The sequence below is a fragment of the Antedon bifida genome, chromosome 7 (assembly GCF_963402885.1).
Source record: "Antedon bifida chromosome 7, ecAntBifi1.1, whole genome shotgun sequence".
NCBI lineage: Eukaryota > Metazoa > Echinodermata > Crinoidea > Comatulida > Antedonidae > Antedon > Antedon bifida.
In genome coordinates this window covers 20,640,823-20,663,507 of record NC_136232.1, presented here as the reverse complement: position 1 = coordinate 20,663,507, position 22,685 = coordinate 20,640,823, and the positions used below count along the sequence as shown (strand labels likewise).

Below are 22,685 nucleotides of genomic sequence, written 5' to 3'. Positions count from 1 at the left end.
GGCAATGGACTCTTAAAAGTTTCAATGCGCATGCGTTGTAAACAAATTGCAACTTTTTACTTCCGTGTTTTTTATATCGACTATCCCTGAGTTTTGATTGGTCAAAGTTAATTTTAACTTGGCTTGGCTAATAACATGCCTAGATAAATTCACAAATAACGATGGACTTTGGCGCAATTCTAGTATAACAGTATAAATAAACATATCAGACATTGGTTATATTATAATATAACAGTTTTTTATTCATACAAAAATTGGCACAAAAAAAAACCGTAGCATTAGAACAGAAAAAACACATTTCAAAAAATATGATACACTGCTTAAAATTGTATTTTATTAAAATTAATTAAAGTCATGATTTTAACAATGGTAACTCATAACAGAGTAGAAAATGTAGCCACCAGTAGCCAACTAGTATAACAATTTATTTGAGATTCATACCAAAAAAAAAAATTAACCAAACTGGGAACACAAAGTTATATAAATAGTTCATACTTTATTTTCCATGTTAAAATTGTAATGTTTTAAAACACATCCAAAAATATCATGATACTAGAAAACAGTAAAAACTAGTTTATAGATTAGTTTTATTATGACTTTTTAAAGTGTTAAAAGTCTGCAGTTTGTTTCACAACATTGTCTGTAGGTCGTTGAAACTTTTCTTCCTTCCTCCTCACTGGTAATAATCCAAGTCCAAGCTAAAGAAAAAACACACATGAATAAACTATAATAACTCAAAATACATTTACATTAGCTTAATGTTTAATTAATATTTATTTTAATATTCTTGTTGTTCTTGAAGCTGTTGATAACTTCCATGCAACTAGAATTCATTAATTTCATTTATCTTATTTCATAAATTCATTTCGATAAAAATACAACAGTATATACATCAACAACTGATTCAGTAGGCAGAGCAATATCGACTAAAATAACTGTATATACAATAAAATAACTGTATATACATGATCTCGGATTAATTAATCAAAAAATATATTGACTTAGTGTATTATCTTTACCTTCTTTCTAGCCTTGTGTGATTTTCCAATAGCCAATCTGAAAAAGATAATAACAGAAGTTTATATAGCGCCAATTAAACAATTTATCAAAGGCGCTGTATACAGTATATAAATATATACGTGTAATATAAAAAGTAAACATAAATAAACAGCTTTATATGTATAATATAATATGATTTTAGGCAAAGCTCCACTAAATACTATTCCCAGACCAATGTTGGTTTATACATGGAATAAGCATTCACATTTTAAGATTTTAAGTTGGCATACTTTGGTAGTCCTTTGTTCAAGCCCTCTAGCAACACACATGCCTTGCATATAGTGTGACTGGAGATATAGCCACACTGGTTACATGTTCCTTGTGTTGGCATTTTAACATCTTTTTTTATCGATAAGCTCTCACCAGAATGAATTATATCTGAAATTTAATATATAGAAAACAGATGTCAAATTAAACATTTATATTTTGGATAAACTCCGAACCTTTTGCAATTTTGGAGAAAGTTAGTCCAGTTCGGTATTCTTATGTCTTTTCGCTAATTTGTCCTCATCATCATTAGTCATTTAACAGCAGTTCGTGTCTTTGTATATCAAAGAATAAATTATTATTATTATTTATATTTCTCACTGTAGTATACTGTTTATTAATTCTTCAATAGCAGGCTCTCAATAAAAATAATATATTGAGAAAAACAGATTATTATAATATATAACATACTATAATGCTCAGTTAATTTTTTCACTGTGCTCAATGGATTGAAATGAACATATTTATACATATTGTTTTGAGTGCTTATATTATTAGATTCCTTAACTATTACAATTTGTTAACCATCTATCTAATTACTTAATAATAATCTTTTTACCATGCTTAATATTGTATCTTTTTTTAAATGTATTATATTGTTTGTTGTTTTGGATTTTCTTTTCATGTATCATATGTATTGGGGTCCTCATGAGGCAAGCTTTTGCTTCTAATGAGGGTTCCAGTTATTCTTAAAGCCCCCTTCCCTACGTTTTTTAGATCTAATTTAAGATCACAAACTATATTTAATGTAAAAATAATACTATATGGTCCTATTGCGATAACTTTTTTCGTCTTTAAACGGTTAAAATGTGAAAAATAGTCGATTCTAATAATTATAGCGGCCCGCTATAAATCCCAAAATGCATTGCGCGCGGATTGATATTTTTGTTTTTCACCTGTAATTCGCCCACTTTTCGATCGATCGTGAGGCCAAAACAAATGGAAGACTCCTAACTTTTCAGCGAAAATACCGGGTTTTCCCCAATTTGTATCAACGGAGTCTGGCAAAAATAGAAAGACAATTAATGCAGCAACTATACAACGTCAGGCTAGGTATATAGCTAGCGTACGATGTTCGTACGTTACCGATGTTTACCAGCTAGGCCTACAAAACTAAGCCTAGCTAGGCTAGGCCTAAGACCGTCCACGAGAGGTCGATCGCCGCGAGCTACTTAGGTAGTGCATTGTTTCTCACTTTTTATCATAATTTACCACAAAACGTACATTTAAGACAAGGAATGACATGGTTTAATGTTTTTAAAGTGATATATATGTATTATTTTCCAAAAAACGTCCAAAATTGCAGGGAAGGGGTCTTTAACTGAATAAATGTGAAAATGAAATGAGATGAATGAACTTTTCTTGTAGTACAGTATTCCTACTATCTTACCTATAATTGTACTTGGTCGGATTTTCTCCAAATCTTTTAGAAATGTACGAGCATGACCTCGGTACGCATTTGGAGAATAAATGCATTCAGTTGAAAAGTAATCTAGTTTCTTAAAATATGCGTACCTAATTAAATAATTAAAAGAAATAAAACAATAATCAACTTTAAGTGAAATTTATGTTGTATATTGTTGTAAATTTAAACAGAATAAAAACTTGACTTACATTACAATTTCTTTTTCATAAGTATATTTAAAAGGCTTACATCTTGGTAGAAATCCTTCATTACCCTGTTGATAAAAAATGAGTTTTGTTCTGTTTGTTTGTTATATTTGATTTCCAAAATTAATACATAATATATTTCTTTATAAATAATTAGTTAAGTATAAATGTGGAGTTCAAGAAAAGGAATATTGGCATACAAATGAATAACATAACAGAGTGTCTACTGCCCTCTATTTATGATATACATTACAGTACTTTAATAATACTTTACATCAGTTAAAATCAGTACTCACCGTCGTTATTGCAGTACACCTCCTTAATCTGGCAACATCTCCTCTTAAAACTGGCAAACAAAAAAAGCAATTCATTATTTGTTTAAAGATGTAGTGTCCCCCAAAAACATGAAAAATGAAGATTAATTAAAAAAGACTTTGAATAGGCTATTTCGCAGTTTGAATAATGTTAATCATTTCCATAGAACAAACAAATTGTGTTTTCACTTATAAAAAGAAAAAATAAATGGTTAAATTCAACCAAAAACCCATTGACTTCCAATCAATATGACTATTTTCAGGTAAATAATTTTTGGTCAAAGTCGATAACTACATTATGTGAGATTAAAATAGCATATTCAAGAAAAATGTTTAAGAATTATCTTTTTCAGGAGGACAACACATTTTTAAAGGTATCTCCAACTAGGGCTATCTATTGTTCTTAAAATTGTTCTCAAATTATGTTATTAATAATTAATAATAATAATAATAATAATAATACTTACTATTCATTAAAACTGTTTCTGCTATATCGTCTGCATTGTGACCTAAAAATAAGTACAACTCAAAATCATTATCAAGAGTTAAAAAGTGAAAAAATCTGTAAATTACTGTATAGTGTTTAATGGACTCTGGTCACAAACTAAATTTTAAATAACTACCTAATAAATAACTATTATTTTATTGAGCGCCTTACCCCACATTACATGGTTTACCTTTTACCATGCATAGTATGAATACATGTATTTGTCAAATAATTTGTTAAAATTACCCGTCACAATTTTGTCAGCATTCACTAGCACTGCACCCCGATCAAGGGCTTGTCGTCTAAATACACCACAGAATGTGCCTGCAATGATAGCAAATAATGGTAAACTGCTAAGCTAAAAATAAACTTGGTTAAGTTTCTTTTGAGGTAAATTGGCTACAGATACAGTAGCATTAAAAAAGTATCTCTAATATTGTGTCAGTGTTGATTATGATTTTAATAAAACGAAATTCATCGATTCTACTCAAACATGCCATAGAAAATTCAATATTATATTCAGGTACAGTATTAAACAAATATATAATAATACTAATAATGAATATAAGGCTGGACATATCTGGAGCTGGAAATAATAAATCTATGATTCTACTTACAATTGTTCTTCAATCCAATTTTTTCAACAATTTTATCCATTGTCCATCCATACAATTCCTACAAATAAAACCAACACAAATTCTATATTAAAACAAGAACAATAATTAAAACTGATACTGCATTGGAATATTTTATTTTTACTGGGCGACCTCTGTCAGAGACTGGTCTCCCAGAGGGCTCAGTTATGATCAGTGGTTGTGATGTACACCGGGGTAACCCACTACTCGTCTCGAAAGATGTACTAGGTTCTTTAAAGTGTACATGAGCTAGATGTGTACACTGGACATATGGTTTATAGTCCTTATCCGATAAGACTCGTTCTACCACCAGAATCATGGAGCGAGTGAGCCTCAAACCCTTGCCGATGTTATGGCTAAGTGATTATGGTCCCACTGTGCTCGGTCAATCAATGCATTAATATTAATAATTTAAAAAAATTAATAATAACATAATTTACTCATCAATCTAACAATTGGTTTTATAATCCTGGAATAGGTGTACTGAATAATAACACACCTCATAAGAAACAATTTTCAATGGTAGATCATACTGTTGTTGATTGCGTTTTACTGTCTGAAATGAGGAAAGAATAACATAAACAGGATTCTGAAACAATAGGATGATATTTTAAGGTTCAAAATGAGACGTCAGTTAATGTATGTAACTAGGTTAGTACAGTAGGCCTCTACTAGCACCTTTTATATTGACATTTCATATTCTACATCTAAAGCTCTGTCTACACTATCAAACTAGTTCGACAAATAAAGTGTAATGTGCCCAAATATGGTAATGATATGTCTAAATATAATAGTGATATGACATCATCGTGTCCATTATGGGTACATCACATTTTTTGTCACATAAAGTTTGATTGTGTACACAAGGCTTTAGAAAATAAACAAAGGCACACTAGTTGTACCTCATCAAAAATTTACAAAGGTCTATGGCAAAGCAATGCTTTCACTTTATACTATAACCGTGTGTGGCGCAGTATTGGACGTTGGATTACTGATTGTGTGATCATGAGTTCGAAAGCAACTCTCACCGCATTGCTTGTATATTTAGGCAAGACACTTTACTAATGTTTGTCTATCTCCACCCAGGTGTATAAATGGGTACCCGGTTTAGATCAAGACACAACTTTGCGCTGATTACTAGCTGCAATATGGGAGTATGTTTCTATACATGTTTGATTTTTAAAAATGACCGGGGTAATATTAGAAGCGCTTAGAAGCATTGTGCAATAAGCGCTATAAAAAATGTTTTTATTGTAACTTTGAATTAGCAGCTGTCGCCCTCTATCAAGTAGAAAATTATTAAAACCACTCACCTCAAGAGAATCATCTCTGTAACCACTAATACCTTCGTCAACCGACAACAAGAATAAATTTAGACCATAGTCATAGCGTTCATTCAACACCTTCATTACATGTGCTAACACAGTGGAATCTAAAACAAAAATCATTTCATTATCAGATCTATTTATGTTGCCTTTTTACTTTTATCTGTATTTATCAAAGGATAGAGTGAACTTGAAATCAGAGAGTTGTATAGCTTCTCCCTGACTGAATAATGCTCAAATTGTGCATGGAAGTTTTAATAAATTAAACAGGTCACAAAACTATTTTCAAGTGGATACTAACAAAGAATTATCCCATATCCTTTATAATAATGATACAGTACTCAATTAAAAATAATCTACAAGTAAAACAAAAATACCTTTTCCTCCAGATGCACCGATTGCGACAGTTTCTCCACGCTTGAATAACTCTGCATCAATTATCGTCTGGTGAATTTCGGTTTCAAACGCATGATAGAAGCAGTCTTTGCAGAGTGCATCCCCCTAAAATAGTAATATGAATAATTTAACCTGCAATTAGAAATTGTCCACAACTAGATAGTACGGGATCTTACATAATGGTATCTTGCACACAACTGCAATAAAGCGATTTAAACAATAATCTTAACCCTATGCTTAAGCTCTGTCTACACTATCCAACAAAATGTGATGTATCCATATAGGCATATAGGCATGATCATGTCATATCACTACCATATTTTGGTGGGAATATCACTACCATATTTGGTATCATCATCACATCACACTACATTTTTTATCAAACTAGTTGGATATTGTAGACAGAGCTTTACAATATTTGGGCACATAACACTACATTTGTTGTCAAACTTAGTTGGATAGTGTAGACGGAGCTTTACACTTAGCTAAAGTTATGTTGGATAATTTTGACAATGTAAAGACTCAGTAGACCAACTATACATTATTTTTTTTCGTAAATGTTAATGCCTGTAATTTTTATCGTAATTAATGCATGTAATTTAAAGATTTATTTTATATTTGATGTATGTACAGTTTTGTAAGGGTTATTGCATTTAATTTTAACCCTAGAAAGTATAATTTTTCCACTACAGATGATAAGAACTCGTCCGACAAGATGACTCACATAAACAACATATTTTTGAAAATTACAATTACTACTTGAACAATTTTAATGTTTAGAGTTAATACCAATGATAGTTTAAGTGGACCAATTATTCTATATCAAGGGTCATCACATGTTGTAATTCTGTTTAATTAAACAGATGTTTTGAGGAAACTCCATCCACTTGATTTCATACAATTGATAATGAAGTTTTATATCATAATGATAACGTTTGTTTTTATAGTGCCTGAGATACTTCTCCCCAAATAGTCACCTCATGTCAGTGATGCCAACTATGGTGCCAGTACATCTGTACACGACAGAGGCTGTATGAGCTAGTACACCCGGTAACCCCAGACTCATCTCGAGACATGAATTTTAAGAAGCGACCATTTTTAAAAGTGCACAAAAGCATTATTGTGTACACTACTGGACCTATGGTTTATAGTCCTTATCCGAGAAGACTTGTTTTACCACCAGAACAGGTTTAGTGGAAAAAAGACTCTAATTATGCAATAAAATTTCTTTTTCACTCCCCACAAATGCTATTGTCTCCTATACCAAACAAGTGACCTAATGATCTAATTCTGAATATAAAACAAGATGGGAAAAATTTAAGAATAAAATCCTAAAACTATACTCCAATTTAACCATTTTCAGCACCAGCTCTTAAATCTCTTTTACCATATTCATTCTGTATTCAACAATTCTGCACAGTATACAACTAGCAGATGTGTTGCCAGAATCTAAATTACTGGTTTCAATGATCAGATACTTAATTCAATTAGCTAAACAATAGATTTCTCAATGCAAGACAACTAGAGACCATACAATTAAGTACTCATTTTACACTGGTTGTTATTCCAATTACAGTTCAATGCTCCATTAGTATTGAAGGTATAATTAGGTTGCGCAAAATTTGTATACTATTGTGTAATTATTGTGCCGTACTAGGAATGTTATTCTAAGTTGTTTATAACTTTGAAATGAAGATAACTTTATTATGACATACAATTTATTTGTTCTGCATGGGAGAAACGGTCTCAAAAAGGTACATGGTCTTAAACAAATAAAAAATAAATAATGCCAATTTCCTTTGACTATAGTTAGGCTTTTTATTAATTAAGTAAGAGTGGATCCAATGTACAGTAGTATAATTTAATTTTAGTTGTCAAAAAAGGGGTGCTACCCTTGGAAATGCCTTTGATGCTTTAGCGAATGATGTTGACAATTCGTGTGTCCTTACCCCGGTCCTTACAGTCAGTTAAAACTACAGGTAAACAGTTAAACTAGTTGAGCAACATAGGAATTTTTATGGAAAGTGATATTTTCCATAAAAAATTGCTTATGTAATCAATTGTATGGTAAAATTACTAATACTATAAAAGAAAAAGCAAGTGTGATGAAAACTTGGCCTTTATATTTTAATCCACATTAACTCTTTATTAAATAACTTAATATTGTTTTATCATGGAAATAAGTACACATTTGTGAAGGCAGCACTTGACAAGTACTCAGAATAGACCATGTAGTATTCACTACTAAGTATACAGAGACTAAATATGAGCTTAGGACGTACGTCATAATGTAATGATAACAATTAAATTCTAATCTGAACAATATCGTGAAAGGTGGCAAAAAATACAACAGCAGGTACAAATATGATTTCTATTATAAACTCCTTAATCAAGAATAAATAGAGGTATTATAACACCACACAACATACACAGTACATATGCTATCCTTTATGCTACGCTTAAAACCAACAATTAATTTCTCATTGCGTTCGCTCAAGCGCGCAAGTGCACACTTTATGCTCAGACTAGAATGAAAAATCAATATAAAGGCGATTCAGAATAAGTAGTGTAAACTCAGGCCAATAGGGAAACTTTTGTTCTACTTTTAACTCAAAAGAATTAAGCTTTATTAAATTGGTAGGACACATGCTAGGCTGGTGCCTGAATAGGTAAACACAAAGCAAGAATTGGTCAAACAGATGTGGGCAAATACTGTAGGCATTAAGGGATTCTTACAGTATTTTGTCTATGTTTAAGTCTCAGATGCAGGTCTCTTGTACTATCTTTACACACTTGACATAATTTCTGTGCAAGAGAAAGTTATGGTTTAAGGCTCTGTCTACACTATCAAACTAGTTTGACCAAAAAAGTTTGATGTGCCTAAATATGCTAGTGGTATGCCCAAATATGGTTGTGATATGACGTCATCATGTACTGTACATCTTTCGAGACGAGTAGGGGATTACCCCGGTGTACTAGTATACACACAGCCACTGTCATCAAGAGGGCCTCTCGATTGTCAGCATACACTGTTTAGGGTCACCCTTTATAAATAAGGTGTAATAAAAATAAAATAAAAATATATGGGCATACAGTAGCACATAAGTTTGATAGTGTAGACAGAGCTTTATGATATTTTATATATTGAAAAACATTTGAATAGGGAATTTTAATATGAATTCTTTTTTTTTCTTTTTTACTGTTAATAAGTCCGTAGAATTTGTGCTGCTTGATGTTTTGTAATTGTGAACCATTATTAACTTTTTGTATCTGTATATATATTGTAACTACTGTACGACTATATTTTGTAAACATTTTGTATGTGTCGAACCTCTTTTTACGAGAGTGTTCCTATGTTTTAAAGGAGAGTAACCAATAAATATTATTATTAACAGTATTATTATAATTACTATAATAACTCAATGATATTTCAATGGCCTAATTTCATCAAGACAGTGAGTGATGATGTGACTAGGCTAGAGCTCTATAAAATATCATAAAGCACTGTCTACACTATCAAATTGTGCTGTGCCCATATAAATATGGACATGATGGCATCATATTATCACTACCCATTTGGGTATATCACTACCATATATGGGCACATCACACTTTTGTTGTCAAACTAGTTTGATACAGTAGTGTAGACAGAGCTTAAGAAAGATGGAGATTGTAGCTGTGGTCAGTGAAATATGTTTAAAAAGGCTTAAAACGTCCGAGGCCTCCAGCGTTGGAGGGCCACTTTTGGTGCATAAACAAGGGGCTCAGGCATTTGTGTATGCCACTGATTAAAACATTGAAAATTGACAAGAATACATTAATTCAGAGACAGCAATCTAATGTTTCTTGTCTTACACAGTAATTTGTGAAAGTACAATACTAAACGGATTATTAGGCTCTTATCCCTACTTCTATTATAAACAATAGACAATAATTGTAGCAAACAAAAGCATACTTTAAAGTAATTTTTTTAAACAAACACACTAACTACTGTAAGCTATTAAACATTTCTATCTGTAATTGAATACAGAGAATGCAATAATATAGTCTGATTTGTCTCTTGAGTTTGTCTCATTAATTCTATAACAATACTTCAACAAATTGTGAAAAACAATGCACATTTAATCCTACATTCTGGCCTATTCTTTGAATATTTAAATGTTTAATGAGATTATACGTTGTATTGATGCAGTTCTGTTTAACAAACACTATAATGAGTATGTTGTGTTTGTATCTCTGATTACACATATTGTTCAGGATCTTATAATTCAATCACACCCTCTTTGGAACACAGAATGGAATTATGAATTAGGGACTTTGATATTTCTTTGAAATGAATTAAATTAAACCACGCTCTCAGTTCTCTAACATATTCTCAAATATCTGCAATCATGAACAAAAAATCATGTATTTTAGGAATATAGGTCTAGGCCTAGTAAGTGTAAACCCAATCATATCAATCTCTATATATAAGCCCAATTTGACGGTTTCTTACTTCTTATTAAAAACAATTTGGAATATATATTTCATGCATTTTTTTAAAAAATATTTATATACTAGGCCTAGCCTAGGCCTACTGTATATTAAACCACGTTTGCGTTATTTAATATCATGTTATCTACCTTTAACTCTAAAAAGGTTTCAGGAGAGAGAGGTAGGGCCTAGTTCTAGAGGCTAGGCCTACCCTAGCCTAGCCCAGCGCTACTGCAGTTTCGCACCACACTGTTATATTTTCGATTTCTCACCTAGGCCCCTAGTAGTAATTTTTTTTCTCACACCCACATCTTAGCCCGCCTAGGCTAGGGTAGATGTACCAGACCTCGGCAATGTGCCAAACCTCGGCAGGTTGTATTTATATTAGTTATAATTAATTAAATAATTGATATTTTTTGTTTATCTTAACGTATAATATACTTTATTTATAGGTGGTAAATATAAACCACCGATCGTTTACTAGACACCAGCGAAACATGTCTGCCAGTAGCCATAAAAACTGAAACCTGAAAACCGGAAGTGACATTTCAGCAAAATAGACCAATGAGCTAACACGTGACTGTTCCATTTAAAGTTCCAGGGCATGAAAAATTACACACGAGGGACACGTCTGGGATTGAAATAGGCTCCTACTGTAGTGTAGCAACATTCCAGAATATTCCATTTTCAAACCAATGAAAAAATATAGGGTTTATGAGGGGTGTTAAGATGTTTGGTAGATAATTAATGATATGTGCCAGACTTCGGCACCTAACGGAAATAACTAATTAAATTAAACTATTTGCAATGTTGTTTATTAAATTTTATTCAAAATATAATTGTTGGTAAAATAAATTTAATATTGCTGTTTTTTGACTCATTTATTTCACATCTGGCCATGGCTAGGCCTAGCCTAGCTAGGCCTGCTATTTCATCGACGATCGATTGCGCAATCGCTCGCGCGTAATTCCAGGGGCTTGCTTGGGCAGCGTATGCCGAGGATTGGCACACACATGCCGAGGTTTGGTACATAAATAAAAACACATTTGTTATTATTGTTTGTTAATTATAAATATTTATTTGATAATTCACACTGTATTTACTACTTATATAAATACTAAAAACTCTACCAAAAAATATTTTGTGATGCTTTTAAAAAACACACGTAAATAACGAATTTCCCTGTAACCTGCCGAGGTCTGGTACATCTACCCTACCCCTAGGCCTAGCCCTAGCTAGGCATAATAAATTGAGATTTGGTAGGCCTATATAGCATTTTTAGTCAGAGAAGAACAACTGACAAATAAATTATGTATATTTACAGTTTTCGGTCGTTTTAAAATTGCATTCTTTTCACACAATCCACAAGAAACCGGCATTTTACAAGTATTTGCTTGTGAATTCATATACACATGTCAAAAGACGCGTCGTCTGCTTATGATATGTTGTGAAATCAAAAGATTGGCAGAATGTTCCAAATTTGCAAACCCTATTCCCACTGCACTCGTAATGTAACACTGTGTACAGGAAAAATGAAATACAATTTAAAAATAGTCTATTATCCTAATAGGAGTTTATAAACGGCGTTCCGTAATTTATTTTTTGACATAAAAAGTAGGCCTTAAGCGAATAAAATGTAATAATTAAGTTATTATTACATTTTTTTCGTTTTATTGGTAGCCAATTTGTGATTATAATTTTTTGTAAAATATACTACAAAGGCACAAATTATCATTGCTTGATTGTTGTGAATATAATCAGAGTTGAACAGTATATTGTTTATGTACAAAACAAAAATCTTAATCGCGGACATTCTTAACAATTATTTTGTTTTATATTATTATCTCACCATATGGCAACACTTTGGCCTATACGTCGTACGCATGCGTTGCTCGTATTATAAGTTTCCTGACCCAATCACAAGCCTGTTTTCTCTATAGTCACGGATAATTATTTTTAAACAATAGATTGAAAATCTGTGACAGACACAAATCCTATGGTGGATTGAAGATTTGTGATTCTCAGTTTTTCTTTATTAAAATTTTGCCAGGGGCGAAGATTACAGAGACTATTTAAACGCACGGCAACAACAGGAGGACATTGTTCACTTTAACTTTGCATGATAGCTGATGATAGTAGGCCTTGGAAATAATAAGAGCGGGGCAAAATAAGTTCGCAGATGTCTAAGCCTGAGTTTGGAACCACCATGGTCGAGCAGCAACAGCAACACATTGCATTTGATAGGGAAGCTGATCCCGTTTCTTCCAATATGACAGAAGAAAGGAAACAATTTGTTAATATTTGTGATTTTGATCAAGAGCCATATAGAGTAAGACGCAAAACAAGATCTGAAAGTGAAAATGACAAAAAAGAAAATGCACTATCCGAAGAAGATCAGCATGTATTGAGAATGAAAATAAACAGTCGAGAGAGAAAACGAATGCATGATTTGAACTCAGCGCTAGACAACCTGAGGGAGGTGATGCCGTATGCCCACGGTCCTTCGGTTAGGAAGCTGTCAAAGATTTCAACACTGATGATAGCTAGAAACTATATCGTAATGTTGAACAACAACGTGGAGGAACTGAAACGGTTACTCGGCGAAGTGTATCATCAGCAGAGAGAACAACATCCTGCTAGATTACCGCCCCAGAGGATGCCGACGGATCGATTGCGAGTGAGTCCCATTCTGCATCCAACAGCAATAATCGCACGTCCACCACCACTAGGCAGATCATCTTTGTCGCCTCAGAAGTCACCACATTCAGCTCCGGAAGGACGCTATTCCGCTAAATTGGACAAACCTACTCCCGGGCCTACGCCGTTACCCTCGCCACACAAAATGACACCCTCCTCGTGGTCTGGTATTTGTTCCTGTTCTCATTGTACGAATCCCAGAATGAGCGCCTTTTTAAAAGTTAAACCAGCCAAGAAAGACGAAGTATAGTTTTTAAAGACAATTTTGGAGACAATTATTTTGAATAATGCGGACAATGTTAGGATATAATTCCAGGTACATTCTCTCATTATACCATCGAATGAGAATTTGATGAGAAAGTGAACCATATAATTATTAAATACGAGCAACTCTTCTTTAAAGATATAAAAAAGCAGACCTGATAATCATGTCCATGATATATGTGAAACACCATGTTATTCTGTATTAGGGAATTTCCCTATGATACTCGAAGAATTTGATACGGTACCGAGAACCGGGTGATATAACAATTAACGTACCGTAAGAAAAGTATGAGCAGAAACGTTGCTCAAACGTAATTCAACGTTAAACCCTTTAACTAAAATAAGACAAAGGTTGAAAACTTTACTTTAGATAAAGATACTATTGATAATGTCTTATGAATTTGCCATTTTTCACTTAAAATGTTAAGTCTCGTTGTGGTAGTTAGAGGCTCCGTCTCATCTTAGGTCAGTAGATTATCATTTTGATATAAATTCTTCCCATAATTTAGATATTTTAATTTGTAATATAATGTAAATTGACATAGTGATGAGTTATGAGATATTAAAAATATTAACGTTAATGTTATTGTTCTATTGTAATGAATCTTATTTTGAATGGTTGTTGGGTGATGGGGTGACTCTGTCGCGCGTATGTATACTTACTTAAAACATTAAAAATTAATCAAACTTTGATCAAAGTGAATAACCATTAGGCCTATGGACATTAAAATTACATATTTAAAAAAAAAATTAAATTGGAAAATTATTTTTTTCAGGGGGACAGTTATTATATCTTTAATCTTATCTTCAACAAGAAATAATTAAGAAAATGATTGCTCTCCAAAGAATTACAATAATCCTACGGTTCAATATTTTATGTTGATTAATTGTTATCTTTTAAATGGAAAAAATAATGCGTCGTAAAAAGTCAATGACCTCTATAACGTTTTCCTCATGGGTGTCATAAATAGTCGCATCACAATTGTCTTGATGAAATGTATCATAATTTCTGCAGTTTACACTATCAAACTTATGTGCTGTGCTGTGTTCATGATGACGTAATATCACTACCATATTTGGGTATATCACCATATTTGGGCACATCACAGTTTTTTTTGTCAAACTAGTGTAGACACTTTAGACAGCGGCGTCCATGCGATTGTGGCATTTCGAATTTCGGTAGGCCTATATCTTGACATTTTATGAGACTGCAAAGACCGTAAAGTAAAGTATTTTCTACCTTTTCATAAAGAAAAAAAAAGTTAGGCCTAAAATGCTGCACTATCAACAGATTGATTACACTGGATTGGAATATATTAGACTGTACAGTAGACATACAGTTAATACTGAAGTATAACAAAGTGATATAGTTTTAACGCGTTGTTTCAAAATGCCATTTGTTTATTGCGAGATCATAACCTCGTAATTTGCATAACAAAAATTAAACACGTGCGATAGAAAATAGACCACGTGCACGAGGGTATTGCCCGGAATATTAGCTAAATCCTTGTCCCTAGTGGTTCCAAGTCGCCTTGCCATATGCTAGTAAATCTATCGTAGCTAAGCTAATTTTGTTTCACGTTTCGGTGACAAATTTTTGATTATGGAATTAAGGAAAATACAGGCAGCTTGGTAGTTAACAATCCCATGGTCGTGGGTTCGAATCCCGGATATAACTATTCTATAATGTAACAATTGATTGTTTGTTTTTATTGACGAAGTAGCGTGAAATACAATAATTAGTTTAAAAGTATGGCTTTGTTTATCAAGTTGTAATTGTTGAGTAATGTGCAAGATGATCAGTGTGTGTTAAGCTCTGTTTACACTATCAAACTAGTTTGACGAGCCCAAATATGGTAGTGATATGCTTAAATATGGTAGTGATATGACATGATCATGTCAATATATGGGCACATCACATTTTTTGTCACATAAAGTTTGATAGTGTAGACTGAGCTTTAAAAACGATTTTTTTTTCTCGATTTTGGTTAGCAAACTCCAACCCTGCATATATACAATAACGTTCACAACATTACTTACTATACCTGTATTTAATTATACTTCGCCATGATTTATACAATATTTAAAACAACCTTTGCAACAATCAATAGCTACTAAACAGTATTTTTAATTTGCTAATTTATTATAAATATGCAATATATTATTATTAAAAGTCATAATGAATGAAAACCAATTACAACTATTATGCGTGATTCACACTAGAAACGCAACACAACGACGAAACGCAATGTAAGGGATTTGATCAATAACAAGTGATGAATTATTCGATGTGTTGCTTGTCATTGGTCAACTCGCTTGCGTTGCGTTCTAGTGGGAACCAAGCTTTATGCACGGTTTCCACACTAGAGACGCAACACAACGACGTAATAAACATAAGGGATTTGACCAATAACAAGCGATAAATTATTCGATGTGTTGCTTATCATTGGTCAACTCGCTTGCGATGCGTCCTAGAGGGAACCAAACTTTAATGATTACATAACAGTAAGCTAAAAACAATCTGTTCTATTGCACACATTTACTTTTATTTAGGCACATGACTCGCAGTAAACAAGTAAATCATTTGAAGAACTAACTTCTACAGCTTCAGCTTTGTCATTTATACATGTGAAAATGTGATAATGGCTAGTTAAAGCCTGTTTTCCTGTCGACGTTATTCGACGCTATCGTTAACAATAATCGGCAATCTTCTACGTAAACATTGAAATGTTAACGATTTACAGGAAAAGGTACTCGCTATGGTTATCATTTCAACTTGATCGTTTTCAAACGATCGTCTTGAACTGTTAACGATCAACGATGATAGCGTCGAATAACGTCGACAGGAAAACAGGCTTTAGTTCCAATATCTTATTGTACACAGCTTGTGACCAATAATACAGCTATGTCAAAGGAAACTGACCCAAGCCGCAAAAATCTACCCCACGATCTATACTCACTACTTAAACAATAACATAACATTAATATATTGTTTGTTAGATAGAAAATATAGATTTGAAAAGAACTGTTAAGTTGCTTGACGTTTCAAACATTTTTCTTCGATCGTCGTCAGGAGTGAGAAGGGGGAACAGTTCTTTTCAGAACTATGCATATATACGTGTTGTACCGCAAACTTTATATCAACATAACATTACTTAATTTAAACTACATTTAAATTTCCTCTCCACTATATAAAATTTCATTTTCTTTTTATTTTTCACCATTTCTTCTTAAAACAAATCAAGGTTTTTCATTGGTGGAGGTTTGCTGACATTCCGTCTTACAAACACACCCTCTTTTGCAGCTGATGAAGGTCGTGACTTCTTCTTAGTCTTCTTCTTGGGTTTTACTTCTTCCTCACTCTAAAATAAATAAATTACTGTAATTTCATAAATCCTCACACCACCTAATGAATAGAACATAAATATAAATGTAAACAATTTATGCTGCATTCACACTAAATCCAGATTTCAGTCCAGGGGTCAGATAAAAAATTGGGAAAAATGGGTTTAGTGTTTAAGAAGCGAACAATCAGGGGCGGATCCAGCATTATAGATTAGTGGGGGCTAAATATTTCATAAATAATAAATGATAAAAATAGCCATTATTTTATTTAAAAAAGACATGGCTGTTAAATTTTAGGTGGGGCTAAAGCCGGTTTAGCCCCCCCACCAAGTAATCCAGGCTTTATGAATATGATGAAGACCACTTACGACTACACTCGTCTTTTCCAATTGCGTGTTAAGATGCTGTATTTCAGCACGGCATTCATCTAGTTGCGATTCCAGTTTCTCTCGTCTCAGCCGTTCATACTCAAGTTGTGATTCTAATTCTTTGATTGTGCTGTTAATTGACAATGATTAATGTTGAAAACAATGAATTAAAAGTAATAATCAACGTTGAAATTTAAAGTAAATTAAAAATAATAATCAAATAATTGTGAATGCAAGAATAGCATACATAGTAACTAACAAAAAATGAACGGGTCCTGCTTAGAACAAATGTCTGGGCAAGTGCTATGTAAACTTGTGAATTCATATACTTTATAAAATAAGCAGAAACACAACAAAAGCATGTCTAGGCAGGGAAGAGGGTTCATCCTTCCCTGGTCTACTGTATGGTAACTTAATCTCACTTCGGCCTGGAAACATGGTAGGCACTGATATGTGTTTTCAACCTCTGGCTACTTTTTTGCTACTACAGCTCTACAGCAGGTAAAACGTATGAAAAAGCCACAGGGACTGAACACGCAAACAAATAAAAATACCTGAATGAAGGACGTCTTTTTGTAGGAAAGAATAAATAATGAAATACGATTTAAAATAAAAAAGCAGATTTAGGTTTAACAATTGAATCACAAATGCATTATAATATATATTCTATCTGTTTGATGATGTCATTTACCTGTTTGATGATGTCATTTACTTGTTTGATGATGTCAATATCTACCTATATGATGACATCACTCCTATCTGTATGATATCATCTACCTGATGTCTTCTACCTATATAATGATGACATCATTCACGCTGTCACCTTACCTTTCAGTTTCCTTTTCTTTAAGCATCAATTCACGATCGGCTTCAAGTCTTCCTCCAAGTTGGTTATAATTTTGTTTTGCGATTCCAAGTAATCGTTCTAGCTCCTCAATTCTCTTGAGTGCTCTTCCTAAGTAAAACAAAATCATACACCATAAAAGAGTCCCTTTATCATATCACAGACCGAAAACTAGACAATACAAACTCCCTATAGCAACACTCATGCCAAATACAATTTTTTGAATTCCAGCATAAGCTTAGGTATGGCATGTCATGTGTGCCAAAATGTTTTTCTTTAATCTAGAACCTGACTAAGAAAAGATCAACAGATGTTCAGAGGGACACACATTGAGCATTGCCCAAACTATTACGTTTCAATTTCAGAATGAGATGACATCAACTCACCTCTTCCATCTTCTCTTTGAGCTTTGCTAAGCTTCACGTTGTCTCCTTCTAGGCCATGATCTGCTGCCCTCTGTGCTAACTTCTCTTCCTTAGCTTCTTCATCCAATTCCTGGTCGGAATCTTATAAAAAAATATATATAAAAAACTAAATTTTAACATTGATTCAGATGTGATCTAATGAGATATAAGAAAAAGAAGGTATAGTTTTCAATATATATGTTCAGTATATAAAATATTTAATAACTTAAATAGTAAAGAAATTAACAATACCTGAATTATCTCCTTTCAGTAGCTTAACACACGCAAGCTGGGCAAAACGAGCTGCAACATCGGCTGGTGTCTCATTTCCACTGTTTTGTATGTGAACTAAAATTTTGAGGAGAAAAAAGATGTAGGTTAAAATCTCATTATAGGTGTGGGGAAGGTTGGTGGCCATAGTAGAAAGAAAACACAGATTATCTAACATAAAGATGTTATGTAAATGTATTGTGTGTAATTAGATACTTACTATTAGCGCCCATCTCCACAAGCCATTGTAAACATTGGAGATGTCCATTTCCAGCAGCTACATCAAAGAGAGATTGATGTTATTTAATAAAAAGGTTAGTTTAGAAATAACGTTCAGTTCCATGGACCTAGCTACAATGATAAGTTAATCTAAAATTCTAAAGCATTCCAAATCTCAATAAAACAACAACAAACAAATTATGATAGTTCTTAGAAACTTTGAAACAATAAATGTACAACAAATGAAAGAACCTCTAACCTCTATGAGCTGGTGTAGAGCCTTTATCATCCCTCTCATTAATATTCACAACTCCTTGTTCAATTAGCATACGCAGGTGGCTTACATCGCCTTGTGCTGCTGCCATGTGTGCTGGAAATGCAAGGTCTGCAAACATAAAGTTACAAACCACCAATAAATGATAAGCAAAATTGGTTTCAAAGAAAGAAGAAAAAGAGGATTTGAACCAGGAATTTACGAAATGACTGCTTACTTACTTTCTTGATCTTCAGGATGGTCTCTTTCCCATTCTAAATGAAAATTAAAATAAAAATAGTTTAAAATAAATTGTTTTCTGAAATTTAATAATATTCTTTCAAATCTGAAGGACCGGGTTCAACTTAACAGCAAATAAATGAAATGAAAAAAGTGTCTGACTACAAATAGCAAAAACAGGAATAAAAAATACTGTTTAAATTTATACCATTCTTACCTACAGCATTGATATAGTCAATACAAGTCTGTTTGTAGAACTGTTGTGCAAGAGTTTTAGGTGTTTCTCCATTGTCGTTTCTAGCCCCTAGCGTCTGGCTGATGCTATTACCGCTGCTTACTAAAAACTTCAGGCAAGGGAGGTGACCTTCCGTTGCTGCCAAATGAGCTGTAGGCAAAAGAATGAAACAGAAGGGTAAAAAAAGCTGGTGGTATAGGACTAACTAGGTACACAGGGAACTATATTTGACATTTGAAGACCATAGCATAATTTATTTTGTGCTAAAGCTCTGTCTACACTATCACTTTATGTGACAAAAAAATGTGATGTGCCCATAATATCAATAATAATAATAATCAAGAGGGGCTTATAGGCATAGCCTAGCCTCGACTCTGGACCCAGCAAATGCTGAGCTCAGGAAACGAGTAAATATCGGGACATGATGATGTCATATCAATACCATATTTAAGCATATTACTACCATATTTGGGCGCATCACACTTTTTTTTTCAAACTTGTTTGATAGTGTAGATATAGCTTATTAATTGAGTCCATGATTAGATGTTGGTGTCTACTAACAGCCTATTACACGACCCCTGTAAATGAATACAATTGCGATACCTGGAGTGTTACCATTGCTGTCAACTTCATCAGTTCTGGAACCCCACTTCACCAGTAACTGCAAGCAGCCAAGCCTCCCATGGTAGCATGCAACATGTACAGCAGTCCAGCCATTTAAATCTTTAGCATCCAGATCCTATTATAACAATACACAAGTCATTTTTTCTGGTATGTTAGTGCAAGGAGATCATTTTACTTTATTAGATGCTTAAGATATGATAGATGAATGCCTGCATACCGTTCCTGCTCTCAGGATAGAGCTTAGCGTATAGGAGTTACCGTGAGCAGATGCTAAGTGGGCTGGAGTGCTCCCTCTCTGGTCTCGACTGCTCATGTTCGCACCATTAGCAGATAAAGCCTAACGAATGAAAAAACAAGTTATTGTTGAAATTTGAAAGGAATATTAATGTTGTAATTCAGGTTTGTGTACTATCTGTAGGGGTTACCTGAATGCATGATTCTTGTCCTCGAATGGCAGCAATGTGTGATGGGCTCCATCCTTGTGGAGTTGTAACATTCACATCTCCACCATGCCACAATAACCAATGCAAGCACTGTAAAAACAAGAGTAATGTGATCAGTTGAATTCTTGTTTACGATTTCGTTATCTGGAGATAAGCATTCAAACTTTAGGGAGGAACTCGTACACTTGTTTAATAAATACTGGTAGTTTGTGAGTGATCATACCTCCAAGCTACCAGTATGGCAAGCCCAGTGTATAGGTGTAAATTTGTCTTTTGTGTTCTCGACTTCATTTATACTTGCTCCCCGCTTGACCATTGCCTCAAGTTCCAACACATCTCCCTGACGGACAGCCTCGTGAACACTGCTTAGCTTTGTACCAACTGGAAATGAAAAAAGAATATTTTTATTATATTTTTGTTTAATTTTTAGATAGGCTTAGTAGGCTAATAATAGTATTGTAATTGATATGATTAAAATCTAATAACATGTATATAGACTCATGCCTAATGACCTATATGAATAAGCACTGGCAGTATACATTTTGTGCACTTTGGCGTTCCATATGTTTAGCTAGGCCTAGGCGCGCCTCGCGACATAGCGGTTTTATACGAGAAAACTCTCATTCAACCGTTACCAAGGTACGGCCTACTGATCGTTTGCCTTGACAACACAATTATCAATACAATAAATCGGGTATAAATATCAATTTTAGATATATTTAGTTTAATAAAATGCAAATTAGATAAAAAGGCTAATTGAAAGCTGAAAACGCATACTTACCAGGCATTTTAAAAAGTAGAATACTACTTAGCTCGTACTAGAGTAGGCTTAGGCCTAGCTGCTCCCGCTCTTGTCTCAACAAAAATAATGCTCCGAAATTATTCTTCCGGTGGGTGGCCGATGACCCATAAATAACCAAGCGCTGATTGGTTGGATTTCGTCTCTCTGCTGCAACGGTGTCTAATGAATATCATTCCCGATATCATATTATCATGATAACTTCGTAAGATCATGATAATAACGTGCTCGAGAGCCTCACGCGTTAACCAGACAAACAAGATCACGTTAATGACGACTTTCCCGGAGGTTCATATAGAACACCAAGGCCCGCATCAAGTCCACGGACCCTCCCCTCTCCCTATTTTAAAGGTTTCCTTTTTTAGAGGTTCAATTATCTTAATCATGTAATGAGGGGGCGGGGGGCGGGGGGGGGGGAGGGATGGGGCGTCGTTAACGTGATCTTGTTTGTCTGGTTAGCGTGAGGCTCTCGGGCACGATCATGGTCTTACGAAGTTATCATGATAGGTAAATGCGAAGCATTATCGTATTATTGTGTGCGGGTATTTTCAAGATGGACATCCATTAGACAGTTATATTAGGCTCACCACGATCGGAAAACACCCCTATTTGTGGCAAATCGAACCTAAATTCGTCAATACCTAATTATCTAACTCAATTTAATTACATCAGGTGGTACGGTTAAAATCAGAACCGAACCAACTTTATATACCATCGGGTAAACATTCTAGAAGCGCGATTTTACCGAATTTTACCCTTATTTAAATTTATATAGGCCTATAGATACACCTGCACAACATGTAGGCCTTAGTAACAATTGCTATAATGTGAATGCATTTGTCGCTTTTATTCTCTCCAGTAAAATCATCTTATGTATGTCACATTACGTACACAATTTATATTTATGGTAAATTCGTCACAAGTGGTAGGCCTATATATTTCACGCTGTGTATCAAGATTTTTCCTATTTGATAAATAATACATAACACATTCTTCGGTTAAAATAGATAATCATATTTATTTGTTGATCAATTATATATTATTTGAAACAGCATAAGTTTTAAAGCAATACTAATTTTGATTCTTCTTGAAATTTAAAAATTCGAATTTAAT

At 33.5% G+C, this 22,685-nt stretch overlaps 3 protein-coding genes across 3 annotated transcripts; 1 reads left to right on the top strand and 2 right to left on the bottom strand.

Moving 5' to 3' along the window:
* Positions 1-307: 307 nt before the first annotated feature.
* LOC144848523 (cytoplasmic tRNA 2-thiolation protein 1-like) lies at positions 308-12,014 on the bottom strand. Its single transcript, XM_078705310.1, has 13 exons — positions 11,890-12,014; positions 6,076-6,199; positions 5,687-5,805; positions 4,873-4,929; positions 4,356-4,413; positions 3,985-4,062; positions 3,719-3,760; positions 3,234-3,283; positions 2,941-3,005; positions 2,717-2,841; positions 1,290-1,437; positions 1,020-1,056; positions 308-698 (listed from the first exon to the last, which is right to left on the bottom strand). Exons 1-13 carry the CDS (start codon positions 11,971-11,973, stop codon positions 609-611), a joined length of 1,077 nt encoding a protein of 358 aa, XP_078561436.1. The 5' UTR covers positions 11,974-12,014; the 3' UTR covers positions 308-608.
* A 772-nt stretch (positions 12,015-12,786) lies between these two features.
* On the top strand, positions 12,787-13,525 carry LOC144848453 (uncharacterized). The gene has a single exon (XM_078705183.1). It carries the CDS (start codon positions 12,837-12,839, stop codon positions 13,512-13,514), a length of 678 nt encoding a protein of 225 aa, XP_078561309.1. The 5' UTR covers positions 12,787-12,836; the 3' UTR covers positions 13,515-13,525.
* Positions 13,526-15,666: 2,141 nt separating this feature from the next.
* LOC144847470 (ankyrin repeat domain-containing protein 42-like) lies at positions 15,667-21,627 on the bottom strand. Its single transcript, XM_078703853.1, has 14 exons — positions 21,555-21,627; positions 20,997-21,154; positions 20,756-20,863; positions 20,548-20,667; positions 20,310-20,445; positions 19,689-19,856; positions 19,474-19,506; positions 19,238-19,363; positions 18,980-19,036; positions 18,742-18,837; positions 18,472-18,591; positions 18,070-18,196; positions 17,242-17,371; positions 15,667-16,890 (listed from the first exon to the last, which is right to left on the bottom strand). Exons 1-14 carry the CDS (start codon positions 21,559-21,561, stop codon positions 16,759-16,761), a joined length of 1,518 nt encoding a protein of 505 aa, XP_078559979.1. The 5' UTR covers positions 21,562-21,627; the 3' UTR covers positions 15,667-16,758.
* Positions 21,628-22,685: the final 1,058 nt, after the last annotated feature.

Coding starts and splice junctions, on each gene's coding strand:
- LOC144847470 (XM_078703853.1), bottom strand. Junction 20,446..20,547: donor CTATCCTGAGAGCAGGAACG/GTATGCAGGCAT, acceptor TTGTTATAATAG/GATCTGGATGCTAAAGATTT. Junction 18,592..18,741: donor ACTGAAAGGAGATAATTCAG/GTATTGTTAATT, acceptor TTTTTTTATAAG/ATTCCGACCAGGAATTGGAT.
- LOC144848453 (XM_078705183.1), top strand. CDS start 12,837: ATGACAGAAGAAAGGAAACAATTTGTTAATATTTGTGATTTTGATCAA.
- LOC144848523 (XM_078705310.1), bottom strand. CDS start 11,973: ATGAATTCACAAGCAAATACTTGTAAAATGCCGGTTTCTTGTGGATTG. Junction 3,284..3,718: donor AGAAACAGTTTTAATGAATA/GTAAGTATTATT, acceptor TTTGTTTGCCAG/TTTTAAGAGGAGATGTTGCC. Junction 3,006..3,233: donor GGTGTACTGCAATAACGACG/GTGAGTACTGAT, acceptor TTTTATCAACAG/GGTAATGAAGGATTTCTACC.